Raw genomic sequence first — 27,727 nt, 5'->3', positions numbered from 1 at the left:
CCTAAACTTATGCCCTCTAATTCTGGACTCCCTCACCCCAGGGAAAAGACATTGTCTATTTACCCTATCCATGCCCCTCATGATTTTATAAATGGGAAATGTCAGGTTTGGGGAGGCACTTGTGATTTCAGGCTAGCTCGGTCACATCAGACAGACTCCACAACCCAGCAGAAATCTTGGCCTTCTTCTAGATTGAGTGAAGTGACGAGGTGCTGCACTAATAGAGGGGCTGTCTTTTGGATAGGGGGCCTCTCTCACCCTCTAAGTTGGGTACAATAAATCCCATGGCACTATGTTGAAGCAGCAGTCAGATCTCCGTTAGCCTGGCCAACATTTATCCAACAACCAATGAAGATTAAAAACACCCTCTCGGCAAAAAAGACACTGAGCTTCCAGTTGCCTGCCCCTTCAACACAGCCCCCTGTTCCTTGGCTGACATCTCTGTCTCAGGCTTGCTGCAGTGCTCCAGTGAAGCTCAGTGCAAGCTTGATGAACAGCAGCTCATTTTCCGCTTGGGGACCCTGCAGCCTTCTGGACTCAATATTGAGTTCAATAACTTTAGGGCTTGAGCTCTCCCCTGCCTTTACTCCAATCCCCACACATCAGGCCTTATTTTTTTTTCTCTTTTTTTTCTTCTTGTTTTATTTTAGTGGATGGAGAGTCCGTCACACACTGATCCAGCTCCCTCAGAGGCAGCTCTCAGAGTGAGCAGAACCTCTGACACTCCTGGTTTTTCTTGCCCCCACACTACTGCCTAGCAGTGGTAGACAAGGCCTTGTTATCATATAGTGTGCTATTACTCATTGTTAGCCACTAACAATCCTCATTAATAGCTTATTCACTCTCCCGGCCAGATCCTTATTCACTCCTTTGTCTGTCCAACTGTTCTTCTCTCTCTTTGGGCTCTATTCCCACCTGCCATTTACTCCTTACACCCTCACCTAACCCTATGTTGTGCACACAAAGTGACATTTTCCTAGCTACCATCAGTTTTGAGGAACAGTCACTTGAAACAAAATGCTAACTGTGATTTCTCTCCACAGATGCTGCCAGACCTGCTGAATCAATGTAGATTATTTGCTTGTTTATTTCACTACTATGTGCTCACAAATTCAAAGCCAAATTTCCCTATACCACAATTACTATGAAGCATGGAGAGGTTTAAAACAGCTGACATATATTTTCATCTAGTAGGAACCACTGAATTGTCATCAGAACAAGGAAAGTTCCCCAGGACCTGATGAAATGTATCCCAGGACTTTGTGGAAGGCTAGAGAGGACATTGCGGAGTCCCAAGCGGGATATTTGTATCATTAACAGCCATGGGTGAAGTGCCTGAAGATTGAAGGGTGGCAAATGCTGTGCCGTTATTTAAGAAAGGCTGGAGGAAAATGCCTGGGAACAACAGACTGGTGAGCCTTACATCCATTGCAGGGAAGTTGTTCGAGGGTAGACAGGATCTACAGGCATTTGGAGAGGCAAGGACTCATTTAGGATAGTCAGCATGCCTTTGCATGTGGGAAATCCTGTCTCACAAACTTAACTGAGTTTTTTGAAGAGGTGACCCAGAAAGTAGATGAGGATAGTGCAGTAGACATTGTTTCCATGGATTTTAGCAAGGCCTTTGACAATATACCACATGGTAGGTTGTTGAATAAGTTTAAATCTCACAGGATCCAGGGAAAGCTAGCAAACTGGATACAAAATTGGCTTGACAATAGAAGGCAGAGGATGGTGGTAGAGGATTATTTTTCAGACTGGAGGCCTGTTCCCAAGGATTGGTGCTGGGTGCACTGCTATTCATCATTTATATAAATGATTTGGATGAGAATTTAGAAGGAATGATTAGTAAGTCTGCTGATGACATCAAGGCTGGTGGTATAGTAGAGAGTGAAGAAGGTTATCTGGGAATACAGTGAGACTGTGATCAACTAGGCCATTGGGGCTGAGGAATAGCAGATGGAGTTTAATTTAAATAAATGCAAAGTGTTGCATTTTGGTAAAGCAAACCAGGGTAGGACTTATAGTCAATGGTAGGGCCCTGGGGAATATTATAGAACAAAGAGATCTCGGGTTACAAGTTTGTAGTTCCTGTAAAATGGAGTCACAGGTTGAAGGGCAGTGAAGAAGGCTTTTGGCATGCTAGCTTTCATTGGTCAGAACACTGAGTATAGGAGATGGGATCATTTTGTTGCAGCTGTACAAGACATTGGTGAGGCCACATTTGGAGTACAGTATGCAGTTTTGATTGCCCTACAATAGAAGGGATATTATTAGACTAGAAAGAGTGCAGAAAGAACTTACTAGGATGCTACCTGTACTGGAAGGTTTGTGTTATAAGGAAAGGTTGGATAGGCTGAGACCCTTTTTCCTGGAGCATAGGAAACCGAGGGGTGACCTTATAGAGGTTTATAAAAGTATGAGTGACAGAGATAAGGTAGTTAGCAGACAGCTTTTCCTCTAATGTTAGGGAACACAGGTTTAAGGTGAGAGGGGAGAGATACAAAAGGGTCCAAAGGGGCAATTTTTCACACAGAGGGTGGTGAGTGCCTGGAGTAGGTTTAAACAGATAGAGGTGGAAGCGAGTATAATTTCATCACTGAAGAAACATTCAGACAGGTACATGGATGGGATAGGTATGAGAGATATGGACCAAACGCAGGCAAATGGGACTCATTTAAATTGAGAACACTGGGCGGTATGGGCATGTTGGACTAAAGGACCTGTTTTCATGCTGTAAACGTTTATGACTCCATGAAAAATTTGCTGTTATAGTTTTTCTTGTCACATTTATACTATGGCCTGAGGAGGTCTTCATTGCAGAAGGATGTTGAGGCTGGAATATTAAGCACATATTCAAGGTTGAGATAGACAGATGCTTAGTCAATATGGAATGAAAGGTTATGGGGAAAGGGGAGGAAGGAGGGGGTTGAGGATTACTTTATCAGCCTCGATCTCATTGCATGATGGAGAAAATTTGAGGGGTTATTTCAGTTCCTATGTTGTATAGTGTCTGTTCAAAAGAGTTAGTCACAGGCAAAAGAATAACTTTCCATGCTGAAGCTCTGTCAATTCCATGACATTTGCTCCATCTCATAACCCTTTCCTGGCTTGCAATCTGGACCACAAAATGTATGGAGTCATCGCCGAAATTGCAATTATTGGAGAAAACAAGAGAAAGAAAGGATTTACTTCACTTTAAAAGTTTCTAACAACCTTTGGGTATTCCAAAATTATTCAAGTTGAAAAGATATTAATTTAAGCGTAAACGCTATTATGCAGGTAAATACAATGGAAGGAGTTTTCTAGCATTTATTGCTGCTGTGAAACCTTTTTACTAAACAATTAAAAAAAAGGACATATGAAGGAAGAAGTAAAAGAGACTCAAAACCTGTCACTTTGCTGTCCATTTTCACACCATCTCGCTCTTAAACATCGGTAAGTATTTGGATAAAGGGACTGCAAATCCCATGCCTCGTATTTGTCCAACTAATGGCTGTCTACACCCCTCTGTAAAAACATGAATATACTTACCCTCAGGACCACAAAGATATCAAAATTGAAATGAATCTATCTGAATGAGATGAGATGCTTATTATGCAGGGTTACCTAATCCATTTAGCAGCCACAGTGTATCTCTCGGTCAGTCTGTCTCAACACACAGATTAAAATCTGCGCTGGATAATCACATTACCCTCTGCCTGTACTTGCTCTGGGATGTTCTCGTTAGGGTTGCAGCAAATGCTGGAATGCCATCACACATGGCAGACAGGCAAAATGGATCCCCTGCTTCAGAGGATGAACTCAGGCTGTTGTACCCCTTCATAATGACATGCCAGAGCGAGCAAAACCAAAGCAACAAATAAGAATGACTTTGTCCCATTCTGCCACTACTCACAAACTGTTTTCAGACTTAGATTTCGAAGTAATAAAGAAACACTATTTAATATACATCAATACTAAATCCTACCATCCATTGTAGTCATAAATAAACCAGACTTTGCTCTCATAGTTACATCGGGTAAAGACCAGTCTAAGTTCTTTGAGTATTCATGCCCATGTGCTATCAATAATCTCCCATTGTGTGCTATTTATGTTCAGTTATGTGCAGCCCTGGGACATCATCACACTGTTATTCCAGGGTCCTGAAGACCTCACTGACAACTGGTGTAGAGAGCAGACTTCATTTATTCCCGAGCACTGTCAATTTTATTGTGGATGACAGTGGAGGTTGGTGAAGACAGCTGCACTTTGCCCACACATGACTGTGTGGGGTCAGGGTAGTTAGAGGCAAGAAGTTACATGAAGACGTGCCCAGAAATGTTTACAACCAGAGTTACCTGCAGACAGTCACTGGGTAAGGTCCTGGGTGGGAAGTGGTCACTTGAGGTGAGGTGCTAAAGTCAGCATCAAGAAGAAAAAAACTGAAAGGGAGGAATTCCATTCCTCCTCCATGAGGAACCTCTGCAACTGCTGTCGTCAGTCCTCAGATGTTGTGGATCAGGGTGGCACTCGTTATACTGTAAACTTCAGTCCATAAATGCCTTTCTGTCTCCTGAGGATGCTGACTTTGCTGGGCTCATAGTCTACAGAATGTATTGAGCTCTGGAACTAACCACTGGTGGTTTGTGATTGAGGTAGTTACCTACGATCATTCCTCACTTTTATGTTGAGTTTAAAGGCCCTGTTTAATTATCAGTTTAAACACCAGAAAGGAACATGTTTTATATAAAACGAGGCGGTTTATTGCAGGATAGCAATAAGTACAAGAACATTAGGCAGAGCTAAGCACAATTACAACTACCTGCACTTGTAGCATCTGTTACCATTGAGCCTCCAAGCAAGACTAACTGATTCTCCACAGAGAAAGTGAGGATTGCAGCTGCTGGAAATCTGAGTCCAAAAGTGTAGTGCTGGAAAAGCACAGCCAGTCAGGCAGCATCCAAGAAAGAGGAGAGTCGGCGTTTGGAGCATGTGCTTTTCACGAAGAATGAGGGGGTGGCCCAAGGGGGCTGAGAGACAAATGGGAGGGGGTGGGGATGGGGGAAGGTTCTCCACACAAATACTACGTGACATCATCTGATTGGATGGAGCTAATACAATTTCAACCATAACACTTTCAGAAACATTACCTCAGAAAACAGTGACAATCCCTTTGTTCAGAGAAATATGTTTGTAAGGACACTGTACACTTCTGACTTGCCATAGACATGTGACCACTGCTGTATATTGCTTTTGCTTTATCTTCAGCAGCCATTTAATGCACGAGATTAAACACTCTTCAGATATTTTCCCCAAATGGCCAGTCTTTGTTGGGGAATTGAGATAATGGATTAGGTTCCCTACAGTGTGGAAACAGGCCCTTCGGCCCAACAAGTCCACACCGACCCTCCAAAGAGTAACCCACCCAGACCCATTTCCCTCTGACTAATGCACCTAACACTATGGGCAATTTTAACATGGCCTGCACACCTTCGGACTGTGGGAGGAAACTGGAGCACCTGGAGGAAACCCACACAGACACGGGGAAAATGTGCAAACTCCACATAGACAATCACCCTAGGCTGGAATCGAACCTGGGACCGTGGTGCTGTGAGACTGCAGTGCTAACCATTGAGCCACCGTGTTGCGCTAGAATGTGACAGCTGAGCTCAAGCTGATAGCATCACCCATTTGCCAAATTTGCCAAGGTCACTGGATAGGTAATCAGACATTGGAAAGTTGACTGAGCTACATCATATTCTTAGGCCAAGGTATTCAGCAATGAGTGGGGATTGGATCTTGAACCGTCGGGTAATGCCTTGATCCAATGATGAATGTACAGTCAGTTCTGCTTTAATGTGTCTTTCATTAATGTGAATTGGCTATAGTCTACTTCTAAAATGTGAATGTGTAAAACACCTGTTGGCTATGAGGTGATTAGATCATCATTACTTTAAGTGTTATTTGCATTGCACGATTTTTGTATAGCACTGGGTCCCACAGGAATGTGACCATCGCATTATTAAAGAATAGACTGTATGAGGAAGCTACATAAAGATGTATTTGCGAAACATTCACTGATGAAGCTAGTTTTTATTTTCTTATTCATAAAAGGGATGAATATTGTTTATTATTAGAATAATATTCATTACTCATTGCTGGCTGGAATGGCATTTATTGCCCATTCCTAACTAACTTTGAGGGGTCATGGTGAATGGCCTTCTTGAACCATTTGGTGTCCATACAGCCGCATGCTGTTAGGGGATTGTGCAATGGTAATGCTATTGAATGTCAAGGCGAGACAGCTATTGAAACAAAGCCCTTCGAACAGGCTTGTGGAGATAAAGTTTTTCAGAGATTGTCATTCCTGTTCTTTTACAACTTGTATAAAGCCATTAAAATCAGGTTCAGTAAATCCCTAATGGGCTTGTTATACTATCAGACTTCAAGAGAGGTGGGGTCATGGCAAGAAGACAGAGAACCCAGTGGCACTTTAACAATACGGAAACTGAATAATTTAAAAATCCTTTCTGACTAAAACAAGAGCTGCCTGCATCACAGAAACCTTTATAGCTGATTTTAACTGAGTTTCACATTCTCTGGAGGGCTAACCCCTTGCAATTCCCCAAGAGCCTGAAGAAAAGAGCTGACTATTCTGAGCCTCATGTCAGAAGCCTGTAATGTGTTAATCCACTTACACTATACTAAATTCACTAACAGGGGTTTTGTGGTTAGAGGCTAGCAATTTTGCCAATTATGCACATTTAGGATGCTTTATAAACGTGAAAGAAAGAAAAACAGCACAAAAGCGTTGTGCATGAAAGAGTGTGGCAGGAGAGAAGCCCACTGGCCTCTGGCTAATCTACACTAATTAGTCAGGATTAGAAGTTGCATTCTGCAATGAGTACAGTACACAATGGCACACTAAAATCCAGTCAGGAAGTTAGATAATGTCAGAATGCTGACCGGGCTGAGATGTGTGTTGGATTCCATTCCATGCCACACTGTATTGATTTTGATCGGATACTCTCCCACCTCAAACTTAGAATTTACAGGTTGAAAAAACATATGCTGAATCAACCTGTCTAGACAGATGATGACATATCATCACGGCAGGTGGGGCAAAAACTCTGAAGTGCTGACTCAGAGGTAGTAACATTATTGTGGTGATACTATGGCAGAAGAGATGTATTTTATCCTGGTTTCTTTCTATGAAGAAAAGTTGAGACAGAGGTGTTGATTGGACTGCTCAAAGCCAATAAAGTAACAGCTTGTGAGGCCTTGGGGTTTTCTTTAAAAGGTTCGAACAATAGATGCAGTCTGAATGGGTGGGGTCAAGCTTCCCCAGAAACAGGATTTTTAGTTTTAGCATGCTGCAGTTGCCGGAGTTTTGAAGCTGGATGTGGAAGCTCTTATTCCTCTCTTGGATACAGTTAAAAGCTGGGATTCTCTTCCTGCTGCTAGAATTGCATGCGAGCCAATCTCTTTTACAAAATATGCCTTTGTTAAGGATGTGTTTATGGGATGTTACTATATTGGAACAGTTAATTGACAGTACAGAGGAACTTTGATTATCCTGCATTTGATTATCCGAATATCGGATTATCTGGCAAGATCACAAGGTCCCGATGCTCGGCTAAACTATGTCATCCAGCATTCCATTATCCAGAATTCGATTTACCGAATGAAATACTGCTGACCCATGCCCTTCGGATAATTGAGGTTCCTCTGTAGTTAATATATATTTTGTTTTGTTAAGAATTTCGATAAAGTTACAGTTAAGCTAATTCTTTTATTTTGTTTTGTCTGTATTTTAATTGTAGTATAAAAATAAAGTGTGTTTGACTTAAAATCAAGTAGATTATTTAAACTAATTCAGTAGAAGGATGGGAACCGAAACTGTAGTTTGAGTATACAGGAGGATGAGAGTAGTGAAGACAGAATTAAGGTTTCAAGATGACAAGAAGGCACTGGCAGGCAAGAAGTTGGTTTGAAGAGTGTCTACTTCAATGCCAGGAGCGTCCAGAATAAGGTGGGTGAACTTGCAGCATTGGTTGGTACCTGGGATTTTGATATTGTGGCCATTTCAGAGGCAGGGACAGGAATACGTATTGCAGGTTCCGGGGTTTAAATGTTTCACTAAGAACAGAGAAAATGGTAAGAGAGAGGGTGGTGTGGCACTGTTAGTCAAAGATAGTTATACGGTGACAGAAAGGACATTTGAGGTCTCATCCACTGAGGTAGTATGGGCTGAGATTAGAAACAGGCAAGGAGTTTTCTAAAGGCCTCCAAATGTTTCCAGAGATGTAGAGGATAGGATAGCAAAGATGATCCTCGATAGGAGTGAGAGTGACAGGGTAGTTGTTATGGGGATTTTAACTTTCCAAATATTGACTGGAAATACTATAGCTCAAGTAATTTAGATAGGTCAGATTTTGTCCAGGAGGATTTCCTGACACAGTATGTAGACAGGCCAACAAGGGGGGAGGCCACATTAGACATGGTACTGGGTAATGAACCCGACCAGGTGTTGGATTTGGAGGTAGGAGAGCACTTTAATGATAGTGACCATACCTTGTTTACGTTTACTTTAATGATGGAAAGGAATAGGTATATACTGCAGGGCAGAAGTTAAACCTGGGGGAAAGGCAATTATGATGCGATAAAAAGATTTAGAATGCATAGAATGGAGAAGGAAACTGCAGGGGATGGGCACAATTGAAAAGTGTAGCTTATTCAAGCACCAACTACTGCAGGTCCTTGATAAGTATGTACTGGTCAGGCAGGGAGGAAGTTGTCGAGTGCGGGAGCCATGGTTTACGAAGGAAGTTGAATCTTTTGTCAAGACGAAGAATAAGGCTTATGTTAGGATGAGATGTGATGGCTCAGTTAGGGCGCTTGAGAGTTACAAGTAAGACAGGAAAGACCTAAAGAGAGAGCTAAGAAGAGCCAGAGGGGACATGAGAGGTCTTTGGTGGATAAGATCAAGGAAAATCCTAAGGCTTTCTCTAGCTATATCAGGAATAAAAGAATGACTAGAGTAAGATTAGGGCCAATCAAGCATAGTAGTGGGAAGTTGTGCATGGAGTCAGAGGAGATAGGAGAAGCGCTACATGAACACGTTTTTGTCAGTATTCACACTAGAAAAAGATAATGTGGTCGAGGACAATACTGAGATACAGGCTACTAGACTAGATGGGATTGAGGTGCATAAGGAGGAGGTGTTAGCAATTCAGGAATGTGTAAAAATAGATAAGTCCCCTGGGCTGGATGGGATTTATCCTAGGATTCTCTGGGAAGCCAGGGAGGAGATTGCCGAACCTTTGGTTTTGATCTTTATATCGTCATTGTCTCCAGGAATAGTGCCAGAACACTGGAGCATAGCAAATGTTGTTCCCTTGTTCAAAAAGGGGAGTAGAGACAACTCTGGTAATTATAGACCTGTGACCTTACTTCAGTTGTGGATAAAGTGTTGGAAAGGGTTATAAGAGATAGGATTTATAATCATCTAGAGAGAAATTAGGGATAGTCAACACGGTTTTATGAAGGGGAGGTCGTGCCTCACAAATCCGATTGAGTTCTTTGTGAAGGTGACCAAACAGGTGGATGAGGGTAAAGCGGTTGGTGTGGTGTATATGGATTTCAGTAAGGCATTTGATTAGGTTGCTGGATGGGATTTATCCTAGGATTCTCAGGGAAGCCAGGGAGGAGATTGCCGAACCTTTGGTTTTGATTTTTATATCGTCATTGTCTCCAGGAATAGTGCCAGAACACTGGAGCATAGCAAATGTTGTTCCCTTGTTCAAAAAGGGGAGTAGAGACAACTCTGGTAATTATAGACCTGTGACCTTACTTCAGTTGTGGATAAAGTGTTGGAAAGGGTTATAAGAGATAGGATTTATAATCATCTAGAGAGGAATTAGGGATAGTCAACACGGTTTTATGAAGGGGAGGTCGTGCCTCACAAACCTGATTGAGTTCTTTGTGAAGGTGACCAAACAGGTGGATGAGGGTAAAGCGGTTAGTGTGGTGTATATGGATTTCAGTAAGGCATTTGCTTAGGTTCCCCATGGTAGGCTATTGCACAAAATACGGAGGCATGTGATTGAGGGTGACTAAGTGGTTTGGATCAGAAATTAGATAGCTGAAGGAAGGCAGAGGGTGATTAGTGATGGGAAATATTCATCCTGGAGTTCAGTTACTAGTGGGGTACCACAAGGATCAGTTTTGGGTTCACTGTTATTTATCATTTATGTAAATGACCTGGACGAGGGCATAGAAGGATAGGTTAGTAAATTTGTGGGTGACACTAAGGTCGGTAGAGTTGTGGATAATGAAAAAGGATGCTGTAGGTTACAGAGAGATATAGATAAGCTGTAGAGCTGGGCTGAGAGGTGTCAAGTGGAGTTTAATGCGGAAAAGAGTGAGGTAAGTCACTTTGGAAGGAGTAGTGGGATTGCAGAGTACTAGGCTAATGTTAAGATTCTTGATTGTGTAGATGCACGGAGAGATCTTGGTGTCCAGGTACATAGATCCTTGAAAGTTGCCACCCTGGTTGATAAGGTTATTAAGAAGGCGTACAGTGTGTTAGCTTTCATTGATAGAGGGACTGAGTTTCGGAACCATGAGATCATGCTGCAGTTGTACAAAACTCTGGTACGGTCACATTTGGAGTATTAGGAAAAAGTGAGGACTGCAGATGCTGGAGATCAGAGCTGAAAAATGTGTTCTGGAAAAGCGCAGCAGGTCAGGCAGCATCCAAGGAACAGGAGAATCGACATTTCGGGCATAAGCCCTTCTTCAGGAATACGTTTGAAGTATTGCCTACAGTTCTGGTCACCATATTATAGGAAGGATGTGGAAGCTTTGGGAAGGGTTTAGAGGAGATTTACTCAGATGTTGCCTAATATGGAGGGAAGGTCTTATGAGGAAAGGCTGAGGGATTTGAGGCTGTTTTCATTAGAGAGAAGAAGGTTGAGAGGAAACTTAATTGAGACATATAAGATAATCAGAGGGTTAGACAGGTTGGACAGTGAGGGCCTTTTTCCTCAGATGGCAATGGTTAGCATGAAGGGACATAGCTTTAAATTGTGGGGTGATAGATATAGGACAGATGTCAGAGGTAGTTTCTTTACTCAGAGAGTAGTCGGGGCTGGAACGCACTACCTGCAACAGTAGTAGACTCACCAACTTTAAGGGCATTTAAATGGTCATTGGATAGGCATATGGATGAGAATGGAATAGTGTTGGTTAGATGGGCTTCAGATTGGTTCCGCAGGTCAGCGCTGCACTGTACTGCGCTGGAATGTTCTATGTTCTAGCTTGACCCATCTACAACAGTTAACTTTAAAATAAGAAAAGGTTAGGGTTTAGACTATCTTCTGGATATATTTTGAGGGGATTTGGTTTGGTCCATAACACTACTACTGTGCCACAAAAGCCCCTGGAGAGTTTATGTGTTTAAATCATACTCCAATGCATCATCTTATTGATACTCTAGTGGAACACTATGGAAATGCTAATATCGTTAGAGGTGTCATCTTTCCGCTAACAAGTTAAATTGAAGGTCCATCCTGCTGGTTCAGATGGCCGTTTAAAGATCGCATTTGGCTGGACGGGTGACCACATGGCCTGAAACATTGAAAACCATATTCCCCGACCTGCTGTATGTTTGTTATTTTAAAAATAATTTCGCTTTCAACTTTCCAAAACCTGCAAAATTGTGAACTGTAGACAGAATCCAAGCTGTGGGCTTCTGATGGTATCAACCGCAGTCAGGAGTGATGGACTCTTTTCAGGCTAGACCTTTCTTTTGTTCCCTTATTCTTAGATTATTCAAGTCGGCATTGTATCATGGCAACATATGAAAGCTTTTCATTGTATTTTATTGTATTCTTACTGTAAAATACACATGACAAAAAAATCAAAACTCAGGAGTCTGTGCCACGTGGGTCTGTCACTCGTTATATTTTTCTCTGACCTGCCTTTAACTAAGGATTGTGGATGCAGAGGGGTCATGCTTTTAACGGAATTGTCAGCCAATCAGAGGACTGTAAGTAAGGAGAGTGTGCTTCAAAACTGCGGGGCCTTCTCTTCAAATTTGTTCAACTGAAAAGTAAATGGGCTTTTTCTATCGTGCTTCACTGTTGGGAGCATAGGAGCCAGGGATTGTGCAGTGTGCCAAGTTGAGGCTAGGAAACTGGCACATAGACTGGCGCTACCAATTTCAATGCTCTCCATCTCCCCTTGTTAACCCAGGACCCTTATAAATCAGGTGTCCAGTTACAGCTCAGTGGAAACACTGTGTCCCAGCTCCTGAATTCCAGCTCTCTTCATCACACAGTGTGTGCACAGACCCCAATTTCCATGCATTTGCAACACTGTTCTCCAAGTCTGAGGGTATTACTGTAAGAGGTATAAGATGGTGATCCATTGTTTCTGGGCTACGTCTATTCACAGTGACACTTTGCAGACATAAGCACTGAGATCAACTTTCATACTGTATGGCATATTGACCTCTTAGCATATGTTTTTATCAAACTTGCAGCACCGTGGTGCTAAAGCATACGTGCCCGAGCTGCCCTTGAAATGAATTAAAAACCTTTGACCCACAGGCACACTCAGAAAGGGCCTTCAGTGCCTCACCCATATCCCCACTCCCGAGGGGAGTGGCAAGCCATGCAATGAAGGGTGCAAACACACTGGGGGCAGTGGCCAATAGGATGGCTGCTGGGAAGTGGGAGATGTCATTGACAGCACCTGTGCATACATAGGTGGCTGGCAGCTATCTTTGGTGTTGGCAATACATCTTTGTTGTTGCTGTCATAGAATATTACAGTACAGAAGGAGGCCACTTGGCCCATTGTGTCTGTACCAGCTCCTGATAAAGCTACCCAGCTACTCCCAATTCTGTACCCTTATCTCTGTAACCCATTAAATTAATCACTTCCAAATATATATCCAGCTCTCTTTTGAAACCTCCTATAGAATCTCTCTCCACCACTCTCCCAGGCAGCATATTCCAACTTCTAATAACATGAAAGATGTTTCTACATATCTCATTCCTTGTTCTCTTGCTGGGAATCTTGAAATTGTGACCTTGAGTTACTGACATAGCAATTAGTGGAAACAGAATATCCTTCTTTACCTTGTCCAAACTGTTCATAATTTTGAACATCTCAATAAGGTTACCTCTTATATTTCTCTCCTCCAAGGAGAATATGCCCAATTTCTCTATACTTTCTTTGTATCTAAAATTCCTATTTCCTGATATTATGGAGAAAGTGAGGTCTGCAGATGCTGGAGATCAGAGCTGAAAATGTGTTGCTGGAAAAGCGCAGCAGGTCAGGCAGCATCCAGGGAACAGGAGAATCGACGTTTCGGGCATGAGCCGTTCTTCAGGAAGGGCTTCCTGAAGAAGGGCTTATGCCCGAAACGTCGATTCTCCTGTTCCCTGGATGCTGCCTGACCTGCTGCGCTTTTCCAGCATTTTCAGCTCTATTTCCTGATATTATTCTGGTAGATCTCCTTTGCATTCTGTTTTGGACTTTAATATCCTTCCCTAAATAAGGTGCCAGAGCTGAAAACAATGCTCCAAATGATGTGTAGAAGTGTAACATTTCTTCCTTGCATGTATATTGGACAATATGCCTCTATTTATAAACCCAAGGATCTTATAAACATTCTTAATAACTGTTTCAGGTTGCCTGGCCATCTTTAGAGGATTATACATTTGAACCCTGAGGTCTCTCTGCTCCTATACTCTCCTGAAAACTGTATCATTGAGCCTGTGTTGCCTCTCCAAATTTCATGAACAAACTGTATTGCCTTCCATCTCTCTGTCGGGTATCTGCCCATTTGGTCAACTTGACAATGTCTCCCTGAAGTTGCTCAGCAACATCCTCACAATTCACTCTTCTCCCAAGCTTATAGAATCTGCATTTGAGATTCTCTTCCTGATTTCTATTGCTTTTATTATTCTAGTATGCATCATATGCCTCCTTTTCCTTCCTTATCCTCTCATCAATTCCTTAGTCATCCAGGGTACTGTAGCTTTGGATAACTCTTTTTTATAAAACATTAGATTACAATCAACAATACCATCCAGGATCAGTTTGCATTTATCTTGTTTAGATTCAGAAGGCAATGAAATTCAACTCCCGCTCTGGCACTTCCAATTGGACACTTCCACACAATGCTGTATGGTCAGGTATTGAATCTTTCAAATGAAATGTTAGGCAAAGTCTGGTCTTAGCTGATCAGGTGAGATAATATATTCTACTGTACTGAAGATGGGGAAACCTTTTAGTATCTTGGCCAGCATTGCTCCCCAATCAAAAGCACCTCAACAAACGATTCATGATAATTGTCCTTTGTAGGAACATGCAGGTGTGAAATGGCAGGCTAGTTTTGCTTACATGAATGAAGTGATTGCATCTTAGAAGTAATTCGTTCCATGTGATTGATCTGTAAGTGTCCAGAGATGTCTAAAATCATTTTTCAATACACATATATGTCTTGCATCCCATCTGGTTTGAATGAATTTCAACTCCAGTCCCAAAGAGAAAAGGTCAACGCACAACACACTGCCCATCCAGCTTCTCTCCGCCTAATTCTTTCAAGAAAAGGCCATGATGTTTCTGTTAATAAATAGATGGGCAAGTGATGAAAGGGTTGTCTATACCACTTTGTTTTTAATAGATCTGTCTTGACTGTAGTGGGGAGCAGCATTACAACCAGCAATGTAATATGGATTTTTGCTCCATCTACCCATCTATCTTCACATAACCAGACAAAGAAAAATAGAGATAACACAGAAGCAGCCATTCAGTTCCAAGCAATAGAATTGAGTTCCTACAGGCATAACTGAAAACCATTTTTATTCTTATTTGAATCAATACAGTGCAGCAACAAGAAAGCAAGCTGGAATTTTAAAAAAAAGAATACTTCTGTCTTAGCATTCCTACTCAGCATGAATTCAAACAGAGCTGTAGGGTTGGCAGTTAAATAGTGTGGAGTGAAGATTGTTTCTGCCTATGGCAATTAAGTTATATCAACCTGGTTTAGAAATATCCCCAGAATAGTCAACACAGCCTTTCTTCTGTAAGGTAAGGGCTCATCAGGGATACTCAACATGGCTGTGTGCATGGGAATCATTCCTCACTATCTTGACTGAGTTTTTTGAAGAAGTGGCAAAGATTGATGAAGGCAGAATGACGAACATTGCCTTCAGCAAGGTGTTTGACAAACTTCCGAATGGTAGACTGGTAGCAAGTTTGGATGACATAAAATCCAGGGGGAGCTAGCCACTTGAATACAAAATTGGTTTGAATGTAGGAGACAGAGGGTGGTGGTGGTGGAGGGTTGTTTTTCGGACGGGAGGCCTGTGACCAGAGGTGTGCTGCAAGGTTTAGTATTGGGTCCACTACTTTTTGTCAGCTGTATAAGTGATTGGATGTGATATAGGAGGAATGGTTAGTAAGTTTCCAAAATTGGTAGTGTCGTGGACAGTGAAGAAGATTATCTCATAGTACAATGGGACCTTGATCAGATAGGCCAATGGGCTGAACCGTGGCAGATGGAGATTAATTTAGATAAATTTAAGGGGTTACATTTTGGTAGGGCAAGTCAAGACAGGAGTTACACATTTAATGGTAGAGCCCTGGGGAGTATTGCCTAACAAAGAGATCTTGGGGTGCAGGTGCATAGTTCCTTGAAGTTGGAGTCACAGGTAGACAGGGTAGTGAAGGTGTTTGGTACTCTTGCCTTTATTGATCAGTGCATTGAGTATAGGAGTTGGAATGTCATGTCATAGCTGTACATTGGTTACTTTGCAATACTACATTCAATTCTGGTATCCCTGCTCTGAAAAGATGTTGCAAAACTTGAAACAGTGCAGAAAAGATTTCCATGGATGTTGCTAGGGTTGGAGGGTTTGAGCTAGAGGGAGAGGTTGAATAGGCTGGGGTTTTTATCCCTGGAGTGTTGGAGACTTAGGGTTGACGTAAAGAGATTTATAAAATCATGAGGGGCTTTGATGTGATGAACAGCCAAGTCAGGGTAGGAGAGTCCAAAACTAGATGACACTGGTTTAAGGTGAGAGGAGAAAGAAATAGAAGTGACCTGAGGGACAAAGTTTTCACTCAGAGGGTGGTGCATGTATGGAATGAGCTGCAGAGGAAGTGGTGGAGGCTGGTATAATTACAACATTTAAAAGGCGTCTGGATGGGTATTTGGGTATATGAATAAGAGGGATATGGGCCAAATGCTGGCAACTGCGACTAGGTTAATTTAGGATACCTGGTCAGTGTCAATGAATTGGACTGAAGGATCTGTTTCAGTGCTGTACAGCTCTATGACACCAAACAATCAAAGAAACTCCACTTTCCTTCATGCCCCCAACTATTACCTTTCTCTGGTTACTAACAGCAGAGTTCTCAATCTTCAGATTTTGGAGACAACTGTTCTGGGTGTTAACAATCTTTGTGAAGAGTGGGATTGGGTATAGGGTGTGTGGGGAAGTGGAGGAGGAAGTGGAGTGGAGGAAGGTGGGTGTGAGTGGTGTCATGGCACTGCAAGGGGTTCGTTGACCATCTGCATTTTCTGGCTGAGCCAGTAGGAGAAGTCAGAGTCTTCTGGGCTATCCTATCTACCTCTGCCTAATGGAACACAGTCACTGTCTCAGAACAGAAATGCTGGTCCATCTGAAGGCATTTAGGTGTACTGTGCTCAATGTTGTGACCTTTTGAAATTTGGATGGTTGGAATATCAAGCCTGGATTTCTGAATAAGATTCCATCCAGGACCGTCAAGTCCAAAAGGTAGCATGTGTCTCAGTTCCGCAACCTTTAAAAACCTGAGCACGGTGGCTCAGTGGTTAGCACTTCTGCCTTACAGCACCAGGGACCTGAGTTTGATTCCAACCTCCGGACTGTCTGTGTGGAGTTTCCACTTTCACCCCATGTCTGCATGGATTTGCTCCGGTTTCCTCCCACACTCCAGAGATGTGCAGGTTAAGGTGAATTGGCCACGCTAAATTGCCCAAGGTGTATTAGTCAGGGGTAAATGTAGAATAATGGGAAATGGGTTTGCGTGAGATAATCTCCAGAGGGTCAGTGTGGACTTGTTGGACCGAAGGACCTGTTTCCACACTGCAGAGAATCTAAGAAAAGACTTTCACTGTCAGATGAAATATAAATTCACAACAAAATGTAACTAAGGAAATGGATGAATGAAAGAAGCAGCTTTGTCCTTTTATTAGCTCCCTGTTCAGACTGTGACCCATGCAGTTGAGTATTAAACTGGCATTGGTGAAGCATGAAGCTTGAAAATGGATTGTAAAAAGAATCAATACATGCTAACAGATCAATAACAGGCAGAGGAGGTGAGCTTGACTTACCTTGCACTGCGTTGAAGACACCAATAAGCCACTTACAGTTACACTGTTATCAGTCCACAGCACATGGTGCGATCTGGGATATACACTTGATGAAGTTCCAGCATTTGAATCTAAAGGTTTGATTATTTCAAACCTCTGCAAGCCACAAGACAGAACATTGTAGCATCAGTGGGACAACATAAGCAGCAATGACGGCAAGTGGAGCGACATCAATAATGTCTCCAGCCATTGACACAACATCAGCCACATCCAGCATAATCTGGAGCAAAAAGACACACAGCGTCTCCAGCAAAGTGTGCCAACTCATTACTGAGAGAGAAGACAACTAAACTGAGGAGATAGAAGCGTCACATCCTGTTTTAATACAGCAAGTCATACTTATTGTGAACAGAAAATAACCTAGAAAATGATTCACGATGAAAGGGGGCATGGTGACTCTGTGGTTAGCACTACTGCCTCACAGCATCAGGGATCCAGGTTCAATTCCACCCTCGGGTGACTGTGTGGAGTTTGCACGTTCTCCCTCTTGCTGTGTGGGACTCCTCCCACAGTACAAAGATATGCAAGTTAGATATGTTAACCATGGGAAATGCAGGGGTAGGGCAGAAGCGTGGGTCTGTGTGGGATGCTCTTTGGAGGGTCAGTGTGGATTTGATGGGTCAAATGGCCTGCTTTACACTGTAGGGCTTCTATGTTCAATTTAATTGTAAAAATTAATCTTAATCTTATTCAAAGCAGAAAATACATTTAAAAGGCTAATAGTTGGAACAGTTGTACTAATAACTTTTGGAAAGACAGGACAGGATGTTACATTGTTAAAAGTTTACATCAAATGCTGTGAGTCGAGAGTGGAAAAGCACAGCAGGTCAGGCAGCATCCGAGGAGCAGGAGGATCAATGTTTCGAGCAAGAGCCCATCTTCATCAAATGCTGTGACCTGCGAGTTACAATTGAGGACCTCCAGGATCTGAGTCTAAACGCTTGAGTTCTTCAAACTTTGTAGAACCACGAGACCGGCGGCACGGTGGCTCAGTGGTTAGCACTGCTGCCTCACAGCACCAGGCTAACTGTCTGTGTGGAGTTTGCACATTGTCCCTGTGTCTGTGTGGGTTTTCTCCGGGTGCTCCGGTTTCCTCCTACAGTCCAAAGATGTGCATGTTAGGTGAATCGGCTGTGCGAAATTGCCCGTAATGTTAGGTGCATTAGTCTGAGGGAAATGGGTCTGGGTGGGTAACTCTTAGGTAGGGTCAGTGTGGACTTGTTGGACCGAAGGGCCTGTTTCAACACTGTAGGGAATCTAATCTAAATAACATTCACCTCTACACAGGCTTCAAACCTGGGATAAAAACATATTGTTGTTAAAGGTAGATACCATATATTTAGCTGGTACATTACTTGCATTTATACTTTAAAACTATTAATCAGAGTTAGTCAGACAGCCTGATGGTGTTGATAGAGCTTACCGATGTGATAACAAAGATTTCAGTTTCCCTTAGCTTTGATTACCCTTCTGGGTTGCCTGGCAATGTCCTGGGATGGACCATGTCTTTTTCAGACTGTGCTGACAGAAAGTCTGAGAATAGAGTAAAACTTGTGCTTTGTATTTATGATTCACAGCTGTGCTTTTCACAATGTGAAGTGCCGGAACATTGCAGCGTCCAAATTCTGAGAACCTCTCACCCCAAAGCTGTTGGCATGAAACTACAAACAGAGCTATTAAACTATAAGTTTATAATATGACCAACCTTTATCAAGTGGTGAACACTGATGTTATCAAATCTCCAGTAATATGCCAATCAGTGTTGACAATGATGGTTGTCAAATTGTCCATGATAACCACTTCAAACCCATTTCACAACTGGCATTGATACATCCTCCCTGGCTCCATCCCACAGCATTCATAGTCTGATCATAGAATTTTAGAGATCTATCATAAAGAGGTTGGCCATTCAGGCCATTGTATATCCACTAGCCAAAAAAGACCAAATTGATTTAATCCCACTTTCTAGCTCTTGGTTTGTAGCCCTGTAGGTTACAGCACTTCAAGTTGTGATGATGTTGATCACAGAATCCATGATCATAGAATCAGGGTGGAAGCAGGTCATTTGGCCCATCAAGTCCAAACTGACCCACCCAGACCCATCCCCCTTCTCTATCTCGGTAACCCTGCATTTCCCATGGCTAATCCATCTAGTTTGCACATCCCTGGACACCATAAGCAATTTCACATGGCTCATCCACCTAACCTGTACATTTTTCAACATGTTGATGATGTGTGCAATTTATATATATGTCAATATTATTTATTTTAGACTTTGAACTAGTGGTATGTGGGTTGTGGTGTGTGAGCATGGTGGGGGGGGGGGGGTTATTGATTGACGTGTAAGGTTTCCTGGCATCATGTTTTTCTACAAAACCAGCATGAAGTAATTTCTTGAAGTGATAATGAGAATTTGTTTGCACTGGCAAAACTTTATGAGTGGCTGGAATATCATCTTGGTGTCAATTTAGGAGGATCGGGATTTTTTTTGCTCAGGGGTAAAAGCCATAGCTGGGAAAACTTCTACTTTACATTTGCATAAAGCTTGGTTGAGTTAGAAGTATGAAACAGTTTCTCCTAGAGATAAGTGCTAGTTCAGAAAAGTTAGGAAATATGTTATCTCAGTATAAGGTTTTAGTTGAAAGCTTCAGACCAAAAGTACTTGGGTAGAACCTTGAAAGGATTATTTGAAACTGAGAAAGTTTAAGCTCAGTTGTGTAACCAATCAAGGAAGAGGCTACCAAACTCTTACATCTAGGAATTGAAAGAAACATTTGTGAAATCTAAGATATGGAAGGAAATCAGCCCTGATTTTCAAATACTGTAAAGTAATGGTGTGAAATGGGTAGATTTGTACTTTCCTGATATTAGATTTTTTTTTAGATTAGATTACATTGCAGTGTGGAAACAGGCCCTTCGGCCCAACAAGTCCACACCGACCCGCCGAAGCGCAACCCACCCATACCTCTACAATTTACCCCTTACCTAACTCTACGGACAATTTAGCGTGGCCAATTCACCTGACCTGCACATCTTTGGACTGTGGGAGGAAACCGGAGCACCCGGAGGAAACCCATGCAGACACGGGGAAAATGTGCAAACTCCACACAGTCAGTCGCCTGAGGCGGGAATTGAACCCGGGTCTCAGGCGCTGTGAGGCAGCAGTGCTAACCACTGTGCCACCATGCCACCCACAATCTTTCAAGTTGTGTTATATGTAAATAGTTTGGTTTATTCTATTTTGATTTCTATTATATAATAAACATCTGTTTACTTTTAACACTAAATCTGTAGCATTGCATGCTTGTGTTTGCATGAAAGAACACCTCATTATATATGATCTATCAAGTCAGATTTCAACCTGGGATCAGATTTATTTTGTGACAACATTAACCAGGATCATAACAAACTGCGCTTCCAAGTACTTTTTATATGAAACGAGAGTTTCTGACTCTACCTCATGAGGTCTCAATTCCCACCTATGGTGAAGAATATTTTTCCACTCTCCTCTCATCGATAAAACTCATTTTGTTGAAACTTTTTGTCTTGCACTTGTCTGAACAATTTGCAAGGCATATCGATATAAAGGGAAAGCAACATTCAGAATGTATGACAGAAACATTCTGATCAGTTGGCAAGTAAACTCAAGTTGAGTCATTGCCATCGAGAGTGTCCTAGTTAGACTATGACTGACAGTTAACTGCCAAGCTTTCTTTAAAGTTTAACCAGGTATGTTGACTCTGATTGGCCAAGGTTTTGCCTTGTGAAATGAACCAAAGAATGATGCAACTGGTTATTTCAGTTGAAACAAGTGCAATATGTCAGTACATTAATTCTGCCATTATGAACACACATAAATATGTGCAGCAATATACGCACCTGGAAGTCACTATCTGACAACAGATGAAAATGGTGACATCTCATGTGGGCTGGATAGCACAATTATTATGACCAGTGGATGTGTGGTTTAGTGACAGTTTTGAAAACAATCTATACTGACATCTAATGTGGTGTTTTTCCCAGATGACCACTCTAGAGGCAATGTAGTAATTGTCAAATTTACATTTGTGGTAATAGGTAAGGGCTGTTGAGGTAGTTTGCTGCCACAAATTATGCTTTTTCTTTTTTTTTCTTGGGCCTACTGACTAATTATTGGTAGAGGACACATCACTATAGAATATCTACAGAAGAAGTGTTGTTCTTAAATAACAAGAAGGTTTACTGAACCATAGCAATAAATGCTGCATTTGGTGAGGCATAATTACTAGAGTGTTAGGGAGCCAGTGCAGATACATCTGCTCCCTCTAGAAATGAGAGTGGAAATCTTTATCTCCAACCATTAAGTGTGTGTGACATCAGTATAATGCTTTAGGCCAATTTAACATGCATATCAACCCTTTCTGAACTATTATCTTGTGCAACACTTGGAAGCTCTTGTGCATCCCAGTGGCAGAAGCTGCCACCTCAGGATTGGCCTCAATCAACAATTTGGCCAAATGATGGAATGGATTTATTTGCTGAGTTTCCACTATTTTTCATAGCTGGAAGAATGTCAGAAAAGTGTTACCAGATTACTAACATTTTTGCTAAGGGAATAAATACTCCTTATCAATTTGTTCTTAACCTATCCGATCATTCATTGTAGCTAAATTTTTCCAGTCCTGGTAATATCTTAGAAAACCTCCTCTGTACCTTTGTTAATGTGATCACCTCCCTCTTGCAATGCAGTCAGTTATAGGTAGTACTCTAGATGTGGCCTAACTATAGTGTATTATACAGCTCCAATATAACCTCTGGTTGCTCTTACATTCTATGCTTCAGCTAATAAAATATCCTGTATACCTTCTTACCATAGGAACAGGAGTAAGCCGTTCAGTCTGTTGAGCCTGTCCTGCCATCCATTAAGATCAGAGGTGATTGAACAGCTTTCAACCATCTCCGTATGCTATTGGTAATTAGAAATCTGTCAATCTCTACCACAAACATACTCAAAGACTAGGCTTCCAGAGCCCTCTGTCCTGCTGACTTGAATGATATGAGGACATAAACTCCAAGGTCCTTCTATTCCTTTACAATTATGTACTCTCTTACCTTATTCTTCCTTTTCAGCTGTCTGAATTTGAAATCCATTTTCCACTTTTCTGTGCATCTGACCACACCATTGTAATGTTCCTGCATCTACAGCTCTCTTTCTGTCAACCTCATGGCCAACTTTTGTATCATGCACAAACTTCTCTATCATGTCTCCTATATTGAAGTCTAAGACATTGATATAAACAATGAAAATCAAGGTACTTAATATTGCACCTTCAACAACTGCACTGAGAATTACCTTCCAGTCACCAACAATTGCATCCTGCCACTGAGCTAATTTCAGATTCAAGCCATTTTCCCTTGGATGCCAAGGGCTTTTAATTCCCTGATCACTGTACCATATGGAATCTTGTTAAAAGCCTTGCTAAATCCACATAGACAATATCAAATATACTTCTGTCATTGAGCCTCCTTGTTATCTTTACAAAAGTTCAATTAAGTTACAGTCACAACATTTGCTTATATATAAATACAGACTGAATATCCTTAAGTAATACATACTTTTCTTGCAAAAGTTTAAATTATATCTTTTCTCTAAGAATAGTTAATGAGCTATTTTACAATGAATCCAGCCTAAGTCTGCAGGATTCCAGATGATGTCCATTCTTACAATCCCTTGCAAACAGTTACATTTAATTAATCTTGGTTAAGTTCATTCAGATGGGTAGATCTCATCTACCTCCATTTCGTTATCACAATTACCGATATTCCTGAAAGGTTCATCCAGTACTTTGTCTAACACCAAGGTTTCACTCTTTATGAACAGTGATAAATTGCTGGCTGTCCTTTTTCATCCCTTCACATTGCTTTCTCAGTTTCACCTCTGCATTTATCCTCCCATTTGCTTATGCTTTCCGGTTAATATTGGGATAATTGATAATATGTTTATTCCTCAATTATCACCTTATTATTAGAGATCATTTGGGATCTATATTGCATTCCTCACAGTGTGATTGTACATTTTTCTTCTTCTGTTCAACCCATATGGCCTCATTTGATGATCCTCCTTGCATTCATCCCTTCTCCAGCATTGAGTTTGTGACCATGGAAGGTTTGGAGATGATGGTCAGGGCCTTAATTCCTTTCCCTTTTGCTTCTTTTCACATTTAATGGCAATTTATCTACTTTCAGAGATCTCAAACCCCTTAATATTTCCCCTTGCATAAAGATGCAACCACCTCACAATTCTCTTTCTTAACTACAATCTGCATTGTCTCCCACCTTTGTGAAACAAATGCAAAACAATAATTTAGAACACCATCCATATCTTCTACATCTGATACCGGTTCCCTTTTGGATATGAAATGGGTCCTGTTCTGTACTTACTTCCTTTTCTTCTCTTTATGTAATTATAAAACTTTAGCTTTTCCTTGATTGTGGTTGTCAATATTTTTCATCCCTTCACACTGCATTCTTAATTTCCCTTCTAATTTCACGTCTGCACTTATCCTCTCACTGGTTCATTCTTTTCAGTTAATTTTGGTGTAATTGACAACTTGTTTATTCCTCATTTATTACTTTATTACTAATGATCGTTTGGGATCTATGGTACATTCCTCACAGTGTGATTGTCCACTTTTCTTCTTCTGGTCAACCCATATGGCCTCATTTGATGATGCTCCTTGCATTCATCCCTTCTCAAGGCACAATAATGTCTCTTCTTCCTCAGGAGGCTAAGGAAATTTGGCATGCCTTTCAGGACTCTCACCAACTTTTACGGATGCACTATAGAAAGCATTATATCTGGATGCATCATGGCTTGGTACTGCAATTGCTCTGTCCGGGAGCATAAGAAACTACAGAGTTGTGAACACAGCTCAGACCATTACACGAGCCAACCTTCCATCCATTGACTCTATCTACACTTCCCGTTGCCTCGAGAAGGCAGCCAACACCATCAAAGACCCCTCCCACCCTGGTTATAATCTCTTTCAACCTCTTCACCCGACACACATACCAAACAGTTCAAGAACAGCTTCTTCCCCAATGTTATAATGAATGGACCTCTCAAATTTCAAATCTAATGTTGATCTTGCTTTTTGAGCACCTTCTTTGTAGACATAACTTTGTGTTCTTTGCTCTGTTCAATCGCCTGTTGTCTGTATGTTATGATCTGTCTGTATTTCAAAATATTTGCTTATTCTTTCCGGTTAATGTTCGGACAAATGTTCGGCACAACATCGTGGGCCGAAGGGCCTGTTCTGTGCTGTATTGTTCTATGTTCTATGTTCTATTTCACTGTACTTATGTACATGACAATAATAAATTCAATCAAATGAAAGCTTTATTTGTTTCTTTAACAAATATTGTGTGTTTTTTTTTATAAAATACCCTTTCTATTTCACCTGAAAGCCCCCATAACCAGGAATGCTGTGCTGCTGCTCCCGGAGTTCTTATAGCCATGTTTCAACACTGGCTATGGTATCATTCTTGCAGCTATATGTGCCCTCAGCTCACCTTCCTTATTTACAATTCTTCTTTCATTGTAATGTATCCCATTTAACACTGCCAAACCCATTTGATAACTGATAGAACTGCAATTGATTGACAACAATTAAGGAACACGACTCACTGAAATGGAACAAAACGAGAGCCTGCACTAAAGCAGTGCAGCATAAAGGAGATACATTATGTAGATGTTGGCAACTGTGAGATAAGGCAGACAACTTTAAAACGACTGCTGCGTACAAAGCATTTCAGTGAGTTCAGGTACCTAATTTAATCCACAGACTCACAAAGGGTCCTTCTGCTGACAGTTACTGTAATTACCCATTCGGCTTGCTATTTTATCCCTGTTCAATGTCCAACAGCCCTCTCTTAATTTGCTAGTAACCCATTTATAATGGAACAGAGACGTGCTGATTACACTGCTGCTATAAGCAACAATGTTGATCTCCTTATCAGATGATAGCATGCACTACATGTCAGAAAGGCCATCCGTTTTGTTAACAGTCACCACAGCAACCTGGATGGCAGGCCTGCTCGCGATTCTAAGGCAGGCTGTCATGTGTGTCAGAAAATCAGGCTGAGCTCATCAGGGAAATGACAGGTTTGTAACCAGCGAAGCGGAAACATAAAAGGAGGATTGGGGGAGGGGAGGTCAGCCAGGGAATCCAAAATAGTCTTCTCTTGGAGAGATGTGCACAGAGGCGTTCGGTGTCTTTGTGCTGCTGTGAAATCTCAGACAGACAGACAGTGTGCCACATCACCTGACTTAAATCCCCATCCAGGTCGAGAATGATGAAAAATGTTTGCGTACAAATGTGATCAGATGTGAAAGAAAACAAAAGAACTCAACTCCAGAACTGGGCTAGCTCACTCAGAGACGGGAGGGCAAAACTGAGGAGGGAGATGGTGAGATACACGTAAAGAGAGGCAAGGAATGAAGAGAGGTGGGGGAGAAACAAGAGATGGGAGAGGGAAGAGAGGGGAGTATCTGGAGAGAAGAGGAGCATGGAGGAAATGAGCAAAAGGAAAAAGGATAGATGAGGAATGGCTCTGAGGAAGGGTCATCAGACCCGAAACGTTAACCCTGATTTCTCTTCCCAAATGCTGCCAGACCTGCTGAGCTTTTCCAGCAATTTCTGTTTTTGTTTCTGATCTACCACATTGAAAGTTCTTTATTGAAATGGAAGGGGAGTTGGAGAGAAGAGGATATTAGGAGGGCAGTGACAAGGAAAGAAGAGGAACGTGGAGGGAAGTGAAGTGATAAAAGGAGAGAAGAAAGGAAAGGAGTGGAATACAATGGAATAAAAGGAGGAGAGGGTGTATAGCGGACAAAGAACGGGAGAGAACTACTAACAGTTGCACCACACGTTAACAAGGCCGTAAGTACAAGTAAAACAACAAACCAGGCTTTACATCTTGAGGGATAAAATTGAAAAGTTAGCAAGTTAAGTCAAACCTGTAATGAACCTGGATTAGACTATATTTAGCACACGGAAAATTTGATTACCGTATTATTAAAAGGATATAGTGGCAGTACAGTGGCAATATCAACAAAGGATTGGCAGCATTGGTCAGGTCTTAGAATCATCAGTGGGGTGAACTAACAAAGATCTTTAAAATTACAAAACATTTTGATTAAGCAGATAGAGAGAGAATATTTCCTGTTGTGGGGATGACTGTGGCTAGGCTATTGATGTAATGGATGGATTCCAAGAAATCCTTCGGTGAGTTTAGAAGAAACTGCTTTGTCCAAAGAGAGGTGAGAATATGGAACTCAGTGCCACAGGGAATGGTTAAAATGAAGAATCTGTCTTCACTCATTTAAGGGAAAACCAGACAAGCGGATGAGGGAGAAGGGAGAATAGGATTACGATGGTAGATTGAGATGAGGAAAGAAAGGAGGAGAATTGAATGGAGCATAAAGACTGGCTCGGACTGGTTGGGTCAAATAGCCTTTTTTGTGCTGTATCCTCTGTATAAGCTCAGTCCTGGTATGTCACAGGAGGTGAGTTGATTGCTCTGATTTGTTCTTCAACCCAAAATAAAACTGTTGCTTCGAGCAGATATATTTTGTAAAGTCCCCATGTCCAAAGGCACTAGTACATCAAGGTCTTACCTTAATGATAGGGAGTAGTCATTCCGGCTGGTCTCACTGTTTCTCACTAGGTAACTGCACTCCTTACACAACATGAGCAAATTCTCAGCATCTGCTCGGCTGATGGCTCCATGGTACCACCTAATAAACAGGGAGAGAAAGAGAAAGATGAGAAAAATAAGATTATGATACCAAAAGTGAGAGAGACAGTGTGAAAGACAGAACCAGAGTATGACTGGGCATGATACCATTCAAGGAAGAGCAAGGAAGTGACTGTGAGAGAATGAGCACAGTCACAGAAAGAAAAATGTGTGAGCAGGAAAATGATAAATGCAGTAGAGTGGGTAACAGCATTACAATAGAGAGAGAGTGTGTTTGATACAGTGAGTATAATTTCTCTCTTTTATTTTCAAGAGTGTCAAAAACTGTACGAACAAGGCCATTATTCACCTGCCTTTTCAAATCAATGTAAATGACCCACTGGGAATTCCGTGATGTCCCAGCCAGGATTTATCCCTCAGCCAACATCATTGAAAACAGATTATTTGGTCCTTTATCTCATTGTCATTTGTAGAACCTTGCTGTGCACAAATTAGCTGTTGCATTCCTCACATTACAATAGCGATTACACTGAGTGTGAAGTGGTTTACAACATTCAGGGACTGTAAAAGG

General features: G+C 41.6%; 1 protein-coding gene across 2 annotated transcripts in view; it reads right to left on the bottom strand.

The window, feature by feature from the left end:
- Positions 1–27,727, bottom strand: part of LOC122565207 (SH2 domain-containing adapter protein F-like) — a 303,057-nt gene that overhangs the window by 35,402 nt on the left and 239,928 nt on the right. For both annotated transcript variants that reach the window (XM_043720948.1, XM_043720949.1), the window contains one exon: positions 27,077–27,196. In XM_043720948.1, the coding sequence (XP_043576883.1) occupies positions 27,077–27,196 (120 nt within the window). The remainder of the gene's footprint in view (positions 1–27,076; positions 27,197–27,727) is intronic.

Source organism: Chiloscyllium plagiosum, chromosome 31, assembly GCF_004010195.1.
Source record: "Chiloscyllium plagiosum isolate BGI_BamShark_2017 chromosome 31, ASM401019v2, whole genome shotgun sequence".
NCBI lineage: Eukaryota > Metazoa > Chordata > Chondrichthyes > Orectolobiformes > Hemiscylliidae > Chiloscyllium > Chiloscyllium plagiosum.
The sequence above is the reverse complement of the archived record's forward strand: the minus strand, read 5'-3'. Positions and strand labels throughout refer to the sequence as shown.